At 37.6% G+C, this 21,432-nt stretch overlaps 1 protein-coding gene across 5 annotated transcripts in view; it reads left to right on the forward strand.

Annotated features, from left to right (window-relative positions):
* zgc:110045 (uncharacterized protein LOC664755 homolog) overlaps positions 1-21,432 on the forward strand; it is a 462,322-nt gene that overhangs the window by 425,264 nt on the left and 15,626 nt on the right. For 3 of the 5 annotated variants that reach the window (XM_028817427.2, XM_028817428.2, XM_028817426.2), the window contains one exon: positions 13,815-13,867. The exons of the other annotated variants lie outside the window; for them this stretch is intronic. In XM_028817427.2, coding sequence (XP_028673260.1) covers positions 13,815-13,867 — 53 coding nt within the window. The remainder of the gene's footprint in view (positions 1-13,814; positions 13,868-21,432) is intronic. 5 annotated transcript variants of the gene reach the window in all.

A 21,432-nucleotide genomic window follows, 5' to 3' on the forward strand; every position in this document is an offset into this window, starting at 1 on the left:
CTACAAAATACTTTGAAGGGAAGCATAGTGGTTATCACTACTGCCTTACATTTGCAGAGTTCCAGTACGAGCTCAGCCTCACATGAGTGAATGTGCCCTGTGATGGACTGGCACCCAGCGCTGCCAAGTTTGATATGGCCAATGCAACCCAGAACTGGATTGAGTTGGTCTGATAAATGAATACATGCATGGGAAACACATTTAAAATAAAAAGCAAAATCTTCTTAAAATACAAAAGAAAATACTTTGGCACATGGCTAATTTTGAAACTTGTAGGATGCACCTTTCTTTCTGCAAACTAGTCTGTTCTATTTAAGAAGCATCATGGCAGTTGTTTCCGCTGCTGAGTTAAGAAACAGTTCCCAGAATTTCTAACGTAATTTAAAGTTTCAATGTTGTATAAATCAGAGGTAAACAATATACAGGTAATGGCCAAAAAGGTGGTAATAAGGACATTTAGTGTGCACCACGATTTCCAATGTGTCTTTGAAGGACTTTGTGTGATCATTTTTCCAAAGGAGATTTAATTGACTCAGGCCTCATTAATGCCGGAGGAACACAATGCTTGTGGGTCATCCATAAATGTTAAACTGGGTTAAGCTCTTCTGACTGGTGAGACAATGGCATATTTAGCCTTTGTGGTTTTTCCCTCTGGATGTCTAATTTCTTCAGCATGGGATGATGCTTATTATGTATATTAATAAACAGATTTGCCAAGTTCATTCTCTCAGGGAATGTCTGCACTCTGAGCATGTAAAAACAAAATGACAGTCAGTACATAACCACCGGTGCTCTTCACTGTTGAACCCAAATGCTCAGGCCTGTAATAATCTTTTTAATGTCTGGGGGGAAATTTACCTTTAACAAATTTCCATCTTTGTCCCTGGGGTCTTATTGAAGAACTCATTTTAGAGCATCAACCATAATAAACTGAACTAATTCATTCCATAATTTAAGTTATGTTTGCCTAAACTGAAAAGTTGAACTCCTTCAGTCTTTCCTCAGAGTTCATATCTTGCAGTCCTCAATTCAGCCTCTGTTGCTCGTCTCTGGACTTTTTCTAGTGCTGCCGTATCTTTTTTGCACATGGAAACCAAAGCTTCTAACAGTATCTAGATGAGATCTTCCCAGTAAGTTAATAAAGTTAAGCATGCCTTCTTGCGACTTGTGCTCCGCACATTGTGATATACAACCTCACAACCATTAGCCCTTCTTGACCACTTCTGCACACTTGTTGTATGTAGATAATGAGGAGTCCACTATGACTCCTAGGCCCTTTTCATTAGGTGCATTTTCAAGTTTCTAGCCACCCCTTGTGTGTTTAAATCTACATTTATATTGCCCACATCTAATACTTACGTTAACTTGCATTTAAATTCCATCTAAAAAGAAATCTACCTAAATGTGTTTTCTGTCCAGGTCCATCTGCAAGCATTCAGCTGGTTCTAGATAATGTGCCATTCTGCCTAGTTTGGTATCATCTGCAAACCTGACCAGCTTATTGATTACATTCTTGTTCAGATGGTTTACGAATATTAAAAATAGCAGCGGTCCCAGCACAGACTACTGAGAGATATCACTTTTAACATCACCTAATTCTGATAAAGTTCTTTACACCACCACTCTCTTTCTGTGTTTAAACCAATTTTGCATTCACTACACACAACACCTTGACATGCAACTTCTTTTAGTTTGATTGGTAGCCTCTCATGTGGTAATTTATCACAATCTTTCCTCAAAATCCATAAACATATCATATCCATGTCTTTGATCAAATAGTTGTGTTGCTTCTTCATAGAATTCCATCATATTAGTGTAAGAGAATCTAACTGCTGACTAGTACACTTGTCCTTGTCACATTATGCTCTGTCTTTCCATTAATAATGTCTACCAGTGATGGATGTTAAGCTTACCAGCTTATAGTTATTAGGATGTGGCTGATCATCCTTCTTATGCAATAGGATAACATTTGCTAGTCTCCACTCTTAAGAATTTCCCCAATGTGTAGTGATTGTTTTTTCGTATTGTTTGCAAACAGCACTGGCTGTGCAGAGTTCTCTACAGGCCAGTTTTGCTTAAGGTGCCTGCTTACACTCCTAATATTAAAAAGTCACTTGATCTTCAGTGGCTTACCTACTTTAGTGTACCAAATTGACATAACGGAGGACATCACAGTCTGAAAATAAGAGCTTGGAGCTCATTGTCTGCCTTTGCTGATCCTGCTCTATCCCTTTGAGGTCCATGCCACATTCTAATTTGATACCATTCCTGATGAATGACCATCACATTATGTGGTCTTCACAATCACAATAACTATATTAGTGTGGACTTATCTTTCTCATATTTTCTAAATTCATTAGCTATAATTTCTGTCCATTACTTCATTTCAGTGCCTGCCACAGGGTATATATACATTACCATGAATTGCTTCATTTAATTAGTATGCATATTAGTATTGAAATATTTATTTTTCTATCATTTTGGCCCTTACCTGTGTTTGAAATAAAAAAAAAAAGCATTAAAACTCAACATGTGAAACTCAACTGCCAAACTGAAAAAGCAGAATTTAATTTACTTTAGAAAGTTTTGAAGAGTAATAAGGCATAGCTCCTTCTTTGAGTGCCATGCCAACAAAATGGCTCAGCTTGTATCATTCTGTAAAAAGCAGGTGTATTGAGAGGGAGATGTTCCTTTCAGGCATAAACTATGAAATGAGAAAAAACTAAATCTTACACTAATAGCATTTGACCAACAACAGGTAGCCTCTGCTTAAATTAAAATGAGGATCTTAAAAAAAAAAAAAAAAAAAAGAAGCTTTAACACCCTAAAGCCTCATGACTCTGTCTGATCTAGTGGCTCTGATCATCATCTTTGCTCTGGTTCTTCCAGCCACTCCTCCAGCTACCTTTCATCAAGGCATTTGCTACAGCAACACTAGGGGATCTGGTACAGTGGTCAGTTTCAGCACTTTTTTCTTCCCCACAAAATGCTCCCACCTTCCTCACCTTTGTGATCAACCTATAAATCCACAAGCTCACCCCTACCTCTTGTTCCTCGTGAATTAACTCTCTGTACCATAACACTTCCCTGCTTCGCCATTGTCATGGATAGTCACTTTCAGTACCAGTTATTACAGCACTTGAGCTGTAGGACCAACCAAACACTGTCTCACAACTCAATCTTTTCATTATTAAGGCAGAGTGGTGTTGTAGCTAGAGGACTGGGCCACAAGTTGTGACCCAGAGAAAATCACATTGATTGTAATGTGTGTAGGTATAGGTTTTGTGATCATTTAGTTCATTTTTATTCAATAATAATTATATGTTCCAGCTTAAGAATGTTTTCTAAAATAGTCGATCCTCATCAACCAAGCTTTTTTTTGCTTGCTGTTTAGGCTGTGCTGATATCACACTTCATTTTTTATAAATTTCACCTACATAAATGGATATTTTGTCCAGATATACACAATCTATAATGTGAAGAAATGCTTTGCGCCTAGAATGCGCAGTCCCTAAATCTGTAATAGGGTCTTTTATGTATTAGTTACGGTAATTCTTTGGCATTTGTTGTTAACGTTTACTCTTTTATAAATTTTCCTTAAACAGTTAGGCCTAATATTGGCAATACAAGCCAAATACATCTGATGGACATTACAATGACTACCAAACAAATGACAAACATAACTGATTTAATAACAACCAAAATGAAAAAAAAAACATTGAAGCAAAACTTAACCAATTCAGGGCCGAGGTTCCTGAAAGGAGTGTAATGCTAAAAACATCCATATTCTAAAGTAGCACTGATCCACTCTTTAACCACTAAGTATTTCTTAAAGCTGGCTCTCTTTTAAGCCAACTCAATAACAGAAAATGGTTGACAAATGTTATCCAAATCCATCCAAACAAATTAAACATAAGCAAGTGAAAGGTTTATCAAGCCATTCAAATTTGTTTTCCTTACTGTAAAAATTTATTGACTTATCAAGAAATTTGTATTTAAGATTTAGCTTGTTTTAAGAAATCTTGTTGAATAAATTTTACTTATACAGCATAGGATGGTGGTCTGTAGGATGACGTTGGAGATCAAGAAGAGGAAGAGAGTGAAGGCAGAGCCAAGGATCAAACTCTGGAAGTTGAATAAAGAAAGACTGCAAGGTCGAGTTTAGGGAGGAGGTGAGACAGGCACTGGGTGGTAGTGAAGAGTTACCAGATAGCTGGGAAACTACATCAGATGTAGTAAGGGTGACAGCAAGAAGGGTGCTTGGCATGACATCTGGAAAGAGGAAGGAGGAAAAGGAAACCTGGTGGTGGAATGAGGAAGTACAGGAGAGTATACAGAGGAAGAGGATGGCAAAGAAGAAGTGGGATAGTCAGAGAGATGCAGAAAGTAGACAAGAGTACAAGGAGATAAGGCACAAGGTGAAGAGAGAGGTGGTGAAGGCTAAAGAAAAGGCATATGATGAGTTGTATGAGAGGTTGGACACTAAGGAGGGAGAAAAGGACCGATACTGATTGACTAGACAGAGGGACCGAGCTGGGAAAGATGTGCAGCAGGTTAGGGTGATAAAGGATAAAGATGGAAACGTACTCACAAGCGAGGAGAGTGTGTTGAGCAGATGGAAAGAGTACTTTGAGAGGCTGATGAATGAAGAGAATGAGAGAGAGAAGAGGTTGGATGATGTGGAGATAGTGAATCAGGAAGTGCAACGGATTAGCAAGGATGAAGTAAGGACAGCTATGAAGATGATGAAGAATGGAAAGGCCGTTGGTCCAGATGGCATACCTATGAAAGCATGGAGGTGTTTAGGAAAGAAGGCAGTGGAGTTTTTAACCAGATTGTTTAATGGAATATTGGAAAGCGAGAGGATGCCTGAGGAGTGGAGAAGTGTACTGGTAACGATATTTAAGAATAAGGGGGATGTGCAGGACTGCAGTAACTACAGGGGAATAAAATTAATGAGCCACAGCATGAAGTTATGAGAAAGAGTAATGGAAGCTCGGTTAAGAAGTGAGGTGATGATTAGTGAGCAGCAGTATGGTTTCATGCCAAGAAAGAGCACCACAGATGCAATGTTTCCTCTGAGGATGTTGATGGAGAAGTTTAGAGGAGGCCAGAAGAAGTTACATTGCGTCTTTGTGGACCTGGAGAAAGCATATGACAGGGTGCCTTGAGAGGAGCTGTGGTATTGTATGAGGAAGTCTGGAGTGGCAGAGAAGTACGTAAGAGTTGTACAGGATATGTACGAGGGAAGTGTGACAGTGGTGAGGTCTGCGGTAGGAGTCATGGATGCATTCAAGTTGGAGGTGGGATTACATCAGAGATCGGCTCTGAGCCCTTTCTTATCTGCAGTGGTGATGGACAGGTTGAGAGACGAGATTAGACAGTCGCCGTGGACTATGATGTTTGCTGATGACATTGTGACATGTAGCGATAGTAGGGAGCAGGTTGAGTAGACCCTGGAGAGGTGGAGATATGCTCTAGAGAGGAGAGGAATGAAGGTCAGTAGGAACAAGACAGAATACATGTATGTAAATGAGAGGGAGGTCAGTGGAATGGTGAGGATGCAGGGAGTAGAGCTGGCGAATGAGAACAAGTTTAAATACTTGGGATCAACAATACAAAGTAATGGGGATTGTGGAAGAGAGGTGAAAAAGTGCAGGCAGGGTGGAATGGGTGGAGAAGAGTGTCAGGAGTGATTTGTGACAGACAGGTATCAGCAAGAGTGAAAGGGAAGGTCTACAGGATGGTAGTGAGACCAGCTGTGTTATATGGGTTGGAGACAGTGGCACTGACCAGAAAGCAGGAGACAGAGCTGGAGGTAGCAGAGTTAAAGATGTTAAGATTTGCACTGGGTGTGACGAGGATGGATAGGATTTGAAACAAGTACATTAGAGGGTCAGCTCAAGTTGGACGGTTGGGAGACAAAGTCAGAGAGGCAAGATTGCATTGGTTTGGACATGTGCAGAGGAGAGATGCTGGGTATATTGGGAGAAGGATGCTAAGGATAGAGCTGCCAGGGAAGAGGAAAAGAGGAAGGTCTAAGCGAAGGTTTATGGATGTGATGAGAGAGGACATGCAGGTGATGAGTGTAACAGAACAAGATGCAGAGGACAGAAAGATATGGAAGAAGATGATCCGCTGTGGCAACCCCTAATGGAAGCAGCCGAAAGAAGAAGAAGTTGAATAAATTTCACTTACGCCATTAGCAGATTTTTTGCTAAACAAAATAGTTGTTTTGCTTTTATTTAGCAAAAAAAATAAAATAAAATCTGCTAATTAGGCAAGCTAAATTCATTTGACAAAATTTCTTAAAATTAGGTAAATAATCTTAAATACAAATTTCTTTATAAGTGCTTCACATCTTTTATAACTCTGATGGCCGGTATGATTTTCTACGATGTGGTGTGTTGGGCCCATAACATCACTTCAAGAGTGGCCCACCGAATCAATAAGCTAATTAAAAGCGCGACCTCAGTTCTGGGGCACACTGTGGACTCCCAGAGATCGTAGTAAAGGAGAGAATACATACAAAACTGAGTGTCAATATGAACAATGTTGCACATCCTCTCCATGACACACTAACACTGAGGACTTTCAGCCAGTGAATTATTCAGTAGAAGTGTATCAAGAAACGTTATGGGGGCTCCTTTATAACAACAGCACTGTGTGTGACAGTCAAGTCAGAAGTTCTCTTTTTAATCATTCTGGTGTGTGTGTGTATATTTACCTACTTATCTACCTACTTACATTTACATTTATTTGCTTAGCAGAGTCTTTTATCCAAAGCAACTTATCTTACAGTAAGGAAAACCAAATTTTATAGTCCGATACAAAAACATTTTACTGGCTTAGATTTCATTTTTGTATTGGTGTGGACATGGCCCAGGCACCTGCTGTTTTTAGTTCCGGCATGTCATGATTTAGAATTGAATTCATGGCAAAAAGCCTTCACAAGCCAGGCCAGGCCACCTATGCCTCATGCCAAATGGGTTAAAACACCTAATCACCCACAGAACTGCTTTCCAAGAGAAGGAGAAATTGTAAAAACATTGCTTTGAAAGGAAAGTTACTAAAAGAGTCTTTATAAAATGAAGCTATTTATGTTGCCAAAGAGAAAAATAACAAAAGTTCAAAAAGAACAAAGACGATTTGCCAAAAAAGTCAATCCACAGCTAACAAGTCACAATACGTGACCCAGATAAAGACTAGACAAACAAAAAATATCAAAAAAGCTAGTAAATCCAGAAACAATTACAATATCAATAGACTTCAGTGTGCCATGGCTGAGCTCTCCCCTAGGCTGTTTCCTAAATATGCAGAGAGAGAGCTCAGACATGGGGATGTCAGGGTAGCCACACCTGTTGAGGCTCCATCCATATAGAACATGTAACATAACCACATTTAAAGTGACAATGTAACTAAATATGATGGAAAATACACAAAAAATTACTCAGAAACAAACAAAACAAAAAAAATACATAAAACGCATGTAATACCACAGCACAGAAGACCATCCTGAATTGTAAACTTTCAAGAGGGAATGTGGCTAACCAATAAGATGAGATTTAAAAGCTTGAGAGATTTGCGTATGTTCAGGAAACTGCAATGAGGGTCCGAAACAAAATTCTGAGAAACTCTTGCCAAAACCAAAGTGCTACATTGTGAAGAATGTCAAAAGAATAACCAGAAGTCAAAAAGAAACGTACTATAATCAAAATTTAGAAGCAAAACTGTTAACAAAATAGGAAGATCAACTACCATGAGTTAATAATCAAAATGTGGAATGTAGAAAACGTGCCAATGTTGTCTTCATGAATCAACAAGTCGTATCACATTTTCCCCACATCCATACTGCAGTGTAATTGTTATCTGTTCAATGCTGTATATCTGACAAATGAAATGCACTGTGGACATTCTAATGACATGTGGTAATTTTTAAATACAAAATGGATTCCATCCATTCCATTTTCCTTATCCAGGATATGGTTGTGAGAAAGCCTATCCCATCAGTCATGAAGCACAAGGCAGAAACTGGAACAGAATGGAAGATATTTACTTTCAGTATCTTCATTTAACAGTTGTGGAAAAGTAATATTATGGCAGTTAAATATATACACAAAAAATGTACAAACTGCCAGTGTCTAGAAGGATAGTTGTGTTGCGCTGGGACTTCTTCTCAGTTACCTTACTGCACACTTGTTCTCTTATTTTTGGAATGGCAGCCTCATATCTTAGTAAGCAACAAACTCATCTTTAGAAAACTTTACAAAGTGTGTCGATGATTTCTTTTGCATTCATCATAGAAACAATAGATGGCAGATTTTCTGTATACTTGCTTTTATATAATTGTTTATTAATTTATAAAGTCACATTTACCTCATATTACTTTTCACACTTCAGTTCATCTCACCAGATGACCAAAAATGACACAATATATATTAAGTATTGCTATGCAACTTCAGAGGTGAGATTAACAAAATGTAAAAGGTCATAATAAAGGAATATTCTACTCCAAAAATTATTTACTTAATAACTTTACTTATTGTACTTTGTATTGGTGGCCTAAACAAATCTCACATTGCTCATGCCACATAATCCATGTGACTTTTTTTCACTCACTTGCTCAAAACATGTACTAAAGCTTCTTTTGCTAAAATATTGTTACTTCCTATATTATGAGTGCATACATAAACAGGAAATGCAAAGACTCACAGGAATGACTTTTTGATTTGAAGACAGGATTCTGGACCAATGAATGACAGGTCTCCATGTCATAATGTTAATATTTTTGGGCAAAGTATTCCTTTACGAGGGATTTTCAAAAAGGTTCCGCACTTTTATATTTTCTTTGGAAATGGTGAAGGTGGGAGGAGTGGTAACCAGTTGTGTCTGAGAGTGTCATGTGACTAGTTCTGTCTGGCAAGCCGGCTGCCCTTGCAGTTTAGTATAAGAGTTGTTTTGTTTTTGAAATTCTTAATAGAGTTAAAAAAAAAAAAAAAAAGTGTGGAAATTTTTTGAACATCCCTCGTATTATGTGTTACATACATAGTAGCATTTTATTTTGGGAACTTCTCCCACAGTGAAAATGCTTTTTTTTTTTTTTCTTTTTTTTTTATACAAAAGTATTATACTAATTTTGAGTTTCATTGTCTTTAAATATCACAGAGAAAGAAATTTCTCCATAGGATTTGTTATTAAGTAAAACTAGACAATTGGTCAAGCGACCAAATAAGTTTTCCAGGTCACGTATATTATGTATACAGTATTACATTTTTCAACACATTTAAGATAACCTACATAATATAAAAACTGTTAGAGGCTTCATTACAATTTGGCTTTGGTCTGTTTTTAACTAGCATCTGTTCTCTGTCAATCTTCACATAATCCAAATGAACATTGTTAAAGATCTATATCCCCAATGGGTTAGAAATAATTGATGTTTCTTTCCTTTTGCTGAATTTAGCCTTTCATTTGTGATTTTCCATTTTATTGCATTGTTTACATTTTTAAACTAAAGCATTTATAACAAATACAATAGCATTTGTGAGTAAGGCGATTAAACACAAAATAATTTATAATAATGATTTTCATGTTCATCTCAGTTGCTGATCATGTAAGCAACACCTAAAATTTCATTGTGGCTTTTTGCACTGCCTCAGTACCTTTCCATGTTGATGGTAGTCTATATTCCCATTGACCAGAAAAACTTTTAAATATTGCTTGGTAACATCTGACATACTATTAGTTTTGCTTTATAAAATTAACTTTTTCCACGATCTAGCTGAGTAATAGACATAGCAACAGTGATGTTTTAATTTTAGGTACACTGCGGTTTAACATAGGCTATGTAGTAACCAAGAACAATCAATAATACAATGCTAGTGGCAAAACCACAGTTTGATTCAATTATAATAATCATCTTGAGAAGCTTAACAAGAACTCACAAATGAGTCCTGTTCACTTCTACAACTAGATTAAAGAATACATATGTTTGTATTTGCATATTATACTAATACCTGTAATTGGCTGAAGGATACTGAGAAGATCCACTGACCATGACAGAACATTGCTTTCTTCACCCTACTTGGGTACTTTTTTAGTTTAGAATAGTCCTTTAGGATTTTGTAGGGGCTCCTGCAACATTTCAGAATTGTATAGCTTAGTCTCCACAACCCCATTGACCTTACACTCTGGATTATTTAGATATGATTACAATTGGAAGAATAACTTGGGAAACATGTCCTATGACAAAGTGAAGTGAAATGTTTGCGGAGAGAGTTAGTACTGATACTTAACAAAAAAAGGCGTATTTGGGGTTAAGTGAGGCCACAATTGGCAAAAAGAGCTTAAGCAAACTAATATGGAAAGATGGCAGTGACAGAAGTATTATTCAGAGTTCCAGGTTATTGTAGCCACCTATAAAGTCACAGTATTCCCAGATCTTAAATGCAATACATTATATTGTGAATGATTAAATGCTGGAACTTTTAAATTTAAGGGAGATGAAGTCTTCCCATTTGAGATCAGCCAAGAGGGATGGTAGTTAACATACATATCAATGAGAGAAGTGTTGGAAATTACACTATGATATATACTGTACACCAGTGTGTGTTCTTATACTTTTGGCTTTTCTGATTTATGTATTTCTGGGGCAGATTTCAAATCCCAGCAAAAAACAGAAAACACTAGAAAATTAGAAACATACAATTAAGAATTAGGCAGACCCAACTAAGCAAAAATGTCTCCTATTTTGTGGTTCTAATGCAATCAGAGGCCGTGTTTTCCTTATAGAATGTTAAACATTTGTTTTGTAGAAACAGTCAGTAAGCATTGTAGCTATAGCCATAGAGAGTAAATAAAATAAACACAATTGTTACAGAGCAGTGTATTGTCTATTTAGATGTGGGTGTGTATAAGGTTGGGTTAATTTGAATATTTCATATACATATTGTATGTAGACTATAAACGACCTAATTATAGTCAGTTAAGATAATTTACTGATATTCCATTAATATTTAATTAAAAATCTTTTCATGTAATCTAAGTAGTACCATTCTTTTATTTTCCCAGCTGACTTTATGCAGGACAGGATCAAGTTCAAGAAAATCAGGAGATATCACTTTGTAACAGGGCACCCTCACTCATATACCCCCCTTTTGACCACCTTAGGGCTGCCAATTCACCCTATGTTCATGTCTGAGAGGAAAACGAACAAAGAACTGAACCCATCCAGCTCAACTTGAGGGACTAACATTAACCATTATGCCACAGTTCTGTTTTACAATGATTGGCACAGATTATAGTGCATATGCATTGTTTTTCCACAGTTAATCACATTTTTGTTCATTTACTAATAACCAGGTATTAAATTTGAAGGAAAATAGCAGCAGAGAAACAGATTTTGCTTTATGCTTAATAAATGTTACAGTTCTCATATATAGTGTATAAATACAAAATGCCTCAGATCATAAAATGGATGTATGACTGGTGCTACTAAAGTTGTGGTACTGCTTTCAAATAATCAGCATGTATGCTAGGGAACCATTCATAGTGAACACAACCCAACATTGATATGTTTGTCAGGTATATTGGTCCTTTTGAATCACATATAGGTTTGGCAACTCTGTGAAGGTTACAAAGTGATACAAGGGTAATGGCTTTTGTAGTGCTTGAGATGACACTGTTGCCTCACAAATCATCTAGCTTATTCGGTTTAAATTCTGTACCCTATTGCATCATCTTCCTGTTTGAGCATGGGTTTTGAGGATTTTCTGTATTTTCTCCCGTATCCTCAAAGACATCTGTTAGATTTGTCAATTCTAAATTTGAAAGACTGGGTCCTACAGTGGACTCGCTATAGGTTTATATTGACAGTAGAAAGTTTAACAATATTAGAGACCTATTACAGGGAAGGTTAAACACAAAAGAGAATGCAAAATACAACCCAAACACTGAAACAAAAAACTTGTGCTACCAGAGGACCTATGCAATTACAACGGGACAAATAACATACTGTTAAAAAACCCTTACCATTAAGTGGGCCAGTTGGTCAAATAATTATCTGTTCTAACAGAGCAATCACCTTAACATCCACATCATTGATAAAGTTTAAAGGAGAGCAGGCATATTGTCTGCCCCAGTGACTCCTGGGAGTTCAAAATTTCATACAGTACAATTCAACCACCCGTGGCATATTAAGAAATCTCTCGCACACTACCAGCAGTTCCCTCCACATCGATTTTGTTAAATAGTAAATAAGCATGAGAAACTACCCTTTTGTTAAATAGTAACGTGAGATGAAAAGGAATCAAACACAAGTGCAGTGGAGTCTATCAGGTTAGTAAAGATAGTCACAGGTGAATTCTGGATATTTTCTATACAAATTCTGAAGGAGTCTAGTCAGGTTATAGTATATCTTTTGGGTCAGGAACCTGTGGACTGTGGAGGAGAACAGTTGAGGAAATGGACAACTATTTCATATTCCTTGTACCATCTACAACCTCTTCCCCTTTTCCCTTAACTTTAGTCCCAGAAATGTGCTAGAGTGGTGAAATACTGGACAATAGATAATACATGGAACTTTATTCGTCCCAAGGCGGAAATTTAGCTTCTTAGAGAAGTTCCTGTACATACAGAGTTACAAGTAGACAGGAAGTGAAACGCACTGTAAACAGACACACAGAAATACTCATCCATGTATATAAACTATATATAATCTTTTTTTCTGCTTAATTACTGTATTAGTTTATGACTGCAGAGTATAAAAGAAAAACTAAAATACAGAAGGACAAAGGGGCATTCTCAGCATATTGTAGAGATTGTGGTGACCATGTGGTCAAATCATAAAACAGCGTGCGTTGTATTCATGTTATTTGCAAAAGTAAGAAACATTTAGGTTGAATGGAAAGAACATGAGACACAATTCCTGAAAATGAACCCAACAGTAGATCATTAAGGACCCTAAGCTATATTTCCTTATAACATCAGATCATGTAGGCACAAATTAAGTTAATTAAAATTAAAATCATAAACATAAGCTTAAGCAATTAGTCTGCATTAAGAAGATTAATGACAAAAAAGATCTGGTTCTTTATTGTAGCAAATTGTATTTTGGTATCTATACAGAAATAAAAATATTCATTAATCACTAAAATATGCTTAAACACAAATATTTTACATCAATATATAGTTTTAGTAAAAACAATATTCATTTATTTTAAGTGAAAACCGGAACCCTTAACCATATTAAAACAGCATCATTTATCTGCTCCTGCTTTTTCACACACGTGTTGTTTCCATGCTAGTGTAGCCTCCATAAGTGCCTTCTCTAGTGTAGATCAGATCTGTTGACTGCATTGTTCTTCCTTGAGTTTAGCAGCTGTCCTCTAATGCACTAACTGAAGCCTTTCCTTAGTCCTTGTACTCCCAAATCCATGTTGTGGTTTTCAATATTTGTGGATTGACTTTTGTTTTGCTTATTTGTCATTTCTTTAACTTGCATTTCCAGAAGCCCGTCTCTTTACCTCTCTGAATGTCATCATTTTCTAAACTCCATTCTCCACATGTCCCTGTCCATTTCCATTACCTTTCCCACCCCAATTTGTTTTTCCACCATAATGTTCTGTATGTGATGCTACCTCTCCGCCCTGCCACTGTTTTTCTTTAACAAATAGCACCCCCCCCCACCCCCCAATCCAGTTTCACCGTCTCCTTTTTCTCACCTCTTTGAGTGTTTGATGTAGTGTCTTTCATCTAACAATGGCAGACTAAACAAGTCAGTCCTAACAATTCACCCTTCCATTTCCCTAATACAGGACTGGATGCCACAGCTCCAACTAGTTCCCACGAGCTCACAATTCCAAATGATGTAAGTCTTCCTGAATGATATATATTTTTTTCTTTTCTTTACCTGGCTCATATAGCATGACAGCCCTGCTACCGATGCATGAATGTACCATTGTGCTTTCCCTTTTACCGACTCTGACCAGGGGGTATAAACACTAAATCAGTTCATCTCTGCTATTGGCAGATTCAGTTTGTTCTGCTGTAGAGGGCACTGGATAGGTTGACCACATAGGTCTCTAAAAGTGGAATGCTTCATTCTAAAGAAGGATTTTCAAAGATCGGTCTTAAATATGTCAAAACTACTTGGGAATCTAATGCTATGAAAGTCGATCCAATGTAACCAGCAGCAATGAAAGGAAAGAGGAGCCCACTACTGTGCAAGTTAGCAAAAGACAAAACAAGATCATGTCAAATATTTGTGTTAATAAAATTCGTAGCTGTTTAATATCAGTGTTGGCCTGGCTGAGTGAGCACTGTGGCTAGAATTTAGCTATCTGAGTGGTATTTATATGAAGAACAGAAGTTTACATCCATGGTGACAGGCATCAGGACAACTATGTATTATTTATACTGGAATTTAATTGTTTGGATTGAATCCAAAGTTAAGTATAAGCATTTTGAATGACATTCTTTGTATGAACATGTATATGTTATTGATGGTATATTGCTTATTTCTACTGTGGGCTCATAGCTCCAGAAGTCTATGTTCTATTTCAAATCCTGTCACGGCCTGAGAAGAATTCCTCCCTTGTGCGCAAGTTTTCTTCCTGTGACTGCTACAGTGTACCACACTCCAAAGGCATGTAGAATGACTGATTCAAATCAATTTTAATTTGTCACATACAATTAAACACACAGTGCAAAGAATATAATTGTGTGCTTGTGTTTTTTATAATAAGACCTTCAGATAGATAGAGATAGAGATAGAGATAGAGATAGATAGATACTTTATTAATCTCAAGGGGAAATTCACATAGGTGAATAGGTGCTACCATCAATAAGAGCCATGTAGGTGCCAGTAAGATGGTCAAGATCTGCCCAGATGTGCCGCAGGTTTTCATTTTAAAGACATTAACATTGAATAGAGCAGGTTAAGCTTATTGTGTCCACAAATGGAACATGCTAGTAGGACTTTCTTTGTCATCATTAGAGTGTTGGTAACAGACTGAATAATTTCTTTAGACAAGTTAATAATTATTAATCAGGATAATGTAAATTATCTTCCGAGGTAATAATGTGGATGAATTCAAAATTGGTTTGGAGTGAGTTGGTGTACAACTGGCATTGCGTCCCATCCAAGGTTAGTTGCTGGCTTCATATAGCCCTGCAATGGAAAGAGTAGTTTGGTTCCTGGCGTCCTGTAACCGTATTATAGAAACAGCAAGTTAAGAAAATATATAGGAATCAAACTATCCCCATACTAGTGCCTATAGTAATGAAGAGCTTCAAAAGGCTAGTTAAGTCATATTGCTCCTCTTTAGAAAAAGAAGAGGATCCATTACAATTTGCATATTTTTCCAGAAAATCCACAGAGGATGCCATCATCTTGGTCCTTCATACTATACTGACCAACTTGAACAACAAGAGAGAATTTTGTGCAGTATGAATGCTTTTTATAGACTACATTTCTGCATTTAACACCAAGCTCATCACCAAGCTCGGGAACTGACCTCTGAGCACTTCATTGTGCGTCTGGATTTTTAATTTGCTGACAAGTAGAGCCCAGGTTGTTTGTGTAGGTAGCCACACTTCATTACCCCTCACTCTCAACACAGAGGCTGCACAGAGATATGTTCTGAGTCCACTGCTGTACTCTTTCTACACATGTGACTGTATGGTTGCACATAACCCTAACAACATTTTCAACTCTGCTGATGACACAGCTGTGGTAGACCTGATAACCAACAATAAGCAGGCTTACCTGGATGAAGTATATAAAATGTCACACTGATGTCAGGATAACAATCCACTGCTGAATGTCGGCCCAACAAAGGAGCCGACTGTGGACTTTGGAAGAAAACTACAGAGACACTACCACCCCTTTAGTATTAACAGCACTCGGGTGAAGAGGGTGGACAGTTTCAGATATCTCAGTGTCCACATAAGAGGATCTAACCTGGTCCAAAATCACCCACACCTTGGGAAAGAAGGGACAACAAAGTCTTTAAAACCTCAGACATCTCAGTGATTTCAGACTTCCCTCCCAATTATTAAAGAACTTCTACACATCCACCATTGAAGGTATCCTGACACAAAGTATCACCGCCTAGTTGGGGAACAGCACGTAGAAGGACTGCAAGGCTCTGCAGTGAGTGGTGTGGTCAGCTGAACACATCACTGGGTGGGCACTCCCTACGTTGCCAGACCAGGCCAAAGATAATTATCATTGATACCAGGCATCCCAACAACACTTTCTGTTCTGTACTGTGTCAGGTAAAAGCTACCGCTGCCTAAAGTCCAGATCAGAGAGACTGAGGAGGAACCTTTGTCCAGAGTCCATATACATCTTGAATACGTGTCTAGAAGTGCATGATTCCCTATTGTTAACTTTCCTACATGAAGTTATTTAGTTTTTATTTGTTATCACATTTAAAATTCTATCAATTACTTGATATTTATAAATTCAGGTATTATTGTTATTGTCTTTTTACTTTCTTGTGTACATAGTATAGAGAAAGTATATGAATCGTGAAACAATTCAACCTCAAGATTTTGCTGAATCTTGATGTTTTAGACCTTCCTGAGTCCAAAAATACCATTTTTGAAATTATGTCTGTGTGTGTGTCTGTGTAAACATGATAGCTCAAAAACACTTTCACCTAGGTCAATGAGATTTTGTACACCTGCTTAATATCAAAAATAAGGAATCCTGCCAACTTTTGAATCACTTCCAGCAACCGCAAGTGGTACTTTAAATGAATACTTTCGCGAATTCCCCAAGTGTGAAAATATCATTTTAATATAAAGTTTGATTATAAATAGAAATAAATGATAGTATTGATATTATCAATTAGTTATGATGAGAAAGAAAGACACGATATTTGAGAAATATTGAACAACTGGAAGTGGTTCTGATGACCTTTCCTCTATCTCAGTATACAAGAAAGTAGAGGGGAGCGCAACTCCCGATTTTTATATTTCTTCTTAAAAGATACAGTCATTGGAGTTGAGCAAAGCATTTCACTACACATTGTGCTGTATGTATAACTTGTATGTGACAAATAAAATTTGATTTGACTTTGATTTGATCCTTCGATTGTGCAACTTTGAAAACCTTCTTCAATAGAAACATCCCACTTTTATAGTGTCATCTAGTCCTACAAAGGCTGGAGGTGTATGTCAGCTTTAAATGAAAGTGTATAAAAAAATTGTATAACTGAAATTTGTGAATGTCTAACCTGCAATCTATAACAGTAATTTTTTCAGAGGTTTACTTCTTTGTAAATTATTGCTGTAAATTGGAGCTGATAAACTAATGGCCAATATTTGCTAAGTGGGGACCCTCCCAGGATAAAGGTAAGTAAGAACAGAAAAGCTGCCGCATCCAGGTGATTTTGGATAACAGAAGGTCTGGTTTTGGTTCTGGTGTTGTACAGATCTTGGATACAATCCAGAGCCATTATCTGCTCTACTTTGGGGTTGTTGGATTCGGTGTCTACAAGATCTCAATAACATATTGCTTGATGATAAACCCCATAGTTAACGTGGAGAATATAATTAACTCCTACTATGATATACTTTCCTATGGTACCCTGGACTGTTTTTAGATCATTTAAAGTGATCTTGATCTTTGGGCTTTTGGATATATATTTGATTTCTAAATCACTCAAGGCCTGCTTCTACTCTCAGTTCATTATGTCACTTCCACAGTTTCTATAGGTCCATCAACCCAAAGTGCTTCAACTTGGCGCTAAGGATACCACCATTACCCAGTTTACACCATGGGATTTCACACTCCTCTGTATAGTATACTGTAGTCGTTCCTTCACTGGTTTTAAAATGGTTTTGAGTGGCACCTTCACTTACTGTTGAATAACTGACATTTCTGCATGCCTTTTCTCCAGCTACCCTGCCTGAAGTTGCCAGGCACCCAGGACTACTCCCATCTAACCTCCCTCTGTCATTAGTCTGTGCCTAACAGGAAGATGACTTTAGTATAATACCTTGTGGTCATTTCTGACACTAACAGTGAACTTGAATGCTCTGTGATCATCATTAGAGGGGCATTACTCTACTAAGACCCGAGCATACAGACTCAGAAAAGAGATGCAGTCGAAGAACAAAGCGTTAAGTTTGATAGCCAGGAATTCAGAATGATCTTTAACCAAAACCCAAAATTAAACCCAATCTCGAAGTCAAAATATATGGTTAGACGTCTTTGCCAAAGAGAACTACATAAGGAACACATGCCTATTAATTGAAGAGATTTATCTGCAATCTCCCAACACATATCTCTGATAGAAATGAGACGTCAGTGTCGAGCTTTTATGTTGTAGCTGAACAGGCTTCACACACACTGCTCATCTCCTTTAAATCACCATGAAAACAGCTACACAGCTAAAGGCTATCAAATGGTGGCACTCATTGAGACTCAATCATATAGTTAGAAATAATATAAAATATTTGTAATTACATTTAGTAAACTTCTAAAACCTGACCTAACCTGTTGACTGAATTAGATTTGGCATAACCAAAATAAACCCAATGGGACAGAAAAGGTGTGTGTACAAGTAAAGAAAATTTGAAAATTAAAGAAGGTTCATAAAAACAATGTGTTAGGGCCTACTGATATTTTCAGTTTGTTTAACACCTTTATTAGTGGAATGACTACTTTTCATCTTGCAAAGAGCCAACTGCCTGTATTTTGTCCATAAGTGGCACCATGGTTAGAGTTAAATCACAAGCTAATCAATCAATCCTCTGTGTGCAGTTAACACACTGTTCCTGTTTTTGGGCTTTATGTTCCACATTCTCAAAATGTGCCTATTAGGTTGATAGGCAGCCATAAATTGGTCTGTTAGGAGTAAGTAAGGTTGTGCTCACTGGTGGACTAGTTTGACTAGTCCGTGATTGTTTCTTGATGTGCACTTGATGTTGGTGGAAGAATCAATGAAAAATTAAAATAAGTGGATTCGGCAAAAAGATGGATGGGGAGCATAGGTTGAAATTCTGTCCAAATATAACTTAGAGAACATTTAACATAATATTCTCAAACCTACATAATCCAGTTTAAGCTCACATGGGGCTGGTACCTGGCCTCTCCACACTAGGTGCAAGGCAGAAAAAAGCTGCTCATAGGTCGCCAGTCCACAAGTCCCACTCCCTCCCATACTGACATAGGGCCAATTTTGAACCAACAATTGAGCTAAGCTGTATGTTCTTGGGGATGAGGTTGGAAAGTCAGACTTCTCAGTGGAAAACCCACACGGTCATGGGTAAAATCTGGGGATCCAGATTTGAAAGCAGGACAGTGCAACTATGAGGCAGCAGAACGTACAGCAACATCCTTGTACTGCTCTAGATTTATTTTTATTACTTTTAAATATAAATATTGCCAAGTCTTAGTGCTGTTTTCTGGAGTTCAAAGAAAGAAATGAAGTAAATGAATGCTGTTCTTTTGGCCCTATTGAACATTTCCAGCCTCTTAAAACGTATCACTGCTTGTCAAGAAAAATAATTACTTCACTCAAGCGGGCAGTAAAGCTATTTGGTGGAAATTATCAGTTGGCTTTGAAAATACTATCTTAAATGACATTTTTGAAGAACGCCACTTGAAATTACCTTCTTGTCAACAAGCTGCCTACATGTCCGACAGGTATTACTGAAAAGTCGGCATACACCGAGACAAAATGTCTAAATTAGATTTCAGAGGAATAGCAAGTGCTCAAGTGTTTTTATTTGTTTTCCTCTTCTATAAGGCCAGAGTTGAACACTTGTTCATCAAAAAAAGGAATTGTGAAACATTGGATTATGGCTGTAGTGCCAAATTTTCAATTACTGCTGCTTCACTAATCCAGGGACACTTGTACACTTTGTAGCCTGGTCACCCAGCGAGGTATCTACATGCTCCACTCTCAATGTGGGTTTTCACTGGGATCTTTAGCTTCCTCCCACACTCCAAATGTATGTTAGAGTGGTAATTGTAACTTGACCCACCATAGGTATGTGCAAGTATATTTTGCATGGGACTGGTGTTTAATTTCTGTTCACTTTAATTTTTGTACAACGTTATTCACTGAACACTGGCTCAGAGTGCTTAACTAGTATCACTCAGACCTACTATTCTTGAAGAAAGGTAACGCACCTTTCACAAAATAAGGCACAACAGAGGTTTGCTGTACTGTCCTTTCACTGCTCTCCAGTGTTGCCACAGTTCTTTTCCTGATAGACACGCCACATGCTTGACAGACATTTTCTGTGGCGCTCGGAGTGTAACTTTCAGTCAACCTGTATAATGTGCCTCATTGTCACAATGACACAGGCTGCTGAGCTGTTCCTGTCAGGAGAAGGACAGAGAAGGACCAGAAGCCACTGTGGTGCTGTTTTGGTCAGTGGCATGTGCTGCTGTGCTTCTGATGTTAGCCATGAACACACATCCTTGTCACTGCCACCCTTGAAAAGGACTCACAAGGTCATCAGCATGTCCAATTGATGGGTCATGTTATGCGTGTCATGGCATAAGCTGTCAATTGAGACCAAGATCAAGGCTCACAACCCAGGGATTTGAGAGTTTTTGGGTGACAGACAGACAACCATTAACATTTTATTCATATATATATATATATGATTATTGCATACTAAATTAAACATTACACTTATTTTTATAAACATACAAATTAAGCATACAGTAAGACAGAATAACCCCAATGATTAACTTAAACAATATAACAATGTAAAGACCCTGTTATCATTTAAACATATATGGCCTTATAAAAAGAGAAAAACCAAAACCGCAGGCAGGAACATTCCCAGAAAAAATAAACCTCTGAGGGATCCACAGTTGGCAATAAGAGACAAAGTCACATTTCTGAGGACATACAAGCTTAAGAGTTCATTAAAAAGCATATTGACTACTTTCATTTTTGAATCTCAATGCACCCAATACCTCTGGTGATACCCTGGCCGAAAGTTTTGGCAGTGACACAAATGCGTTCTACAAACTGTGCAGCTTCAGCATTTTCTGAGGTTTTTTTTTTTATATGTTTCAGTGGTATACTGAAGAACGATTATACACATTTTATAACTTTCAAAGGCTGTTATTGGCAAATACATCAAATGTATGTAAAGAGTCCATATTTACAGTGTAGACTCTTCTTCATAACTTCTACAATTCACTCTGGCATGCTGGATATCAGCTTCAGGGCCAAATCCTGACTGAGGGTGACCCATTCGTGCCTTTTTAGTGCTTAGAGTTGATCACAGTTTGTGGACTTCTGCTTGTCCACCCACTGAGGATTAACCACAGGTTCTCAATGGGATTAAGATCTGGCCACAGGTCCAAATTTTCAGTGTTATGATATCAATGGTATTATCACTTTTGCCTTGTGACATGGTGCTCCAATAGTGCGCCTGAATTGTTGGGAGAAG

The sequence above is a fragment of the Erpetoichthys calabaricus genome, chromosome 13 (genome assembly GCF_900747795.2).
Source record: "Erpetoichthys calabaricus chromosome 13, fErpCal1.3, whole genome shotgun sequence".
In the NCBI taxonomy this organism is placed as follows: Eukaryota; Metazoa; Chordata; class Cladistia; order Polypteriformes; family Polypteridae; genus Erpetoichthys; species Erpetoichthys calabaricus.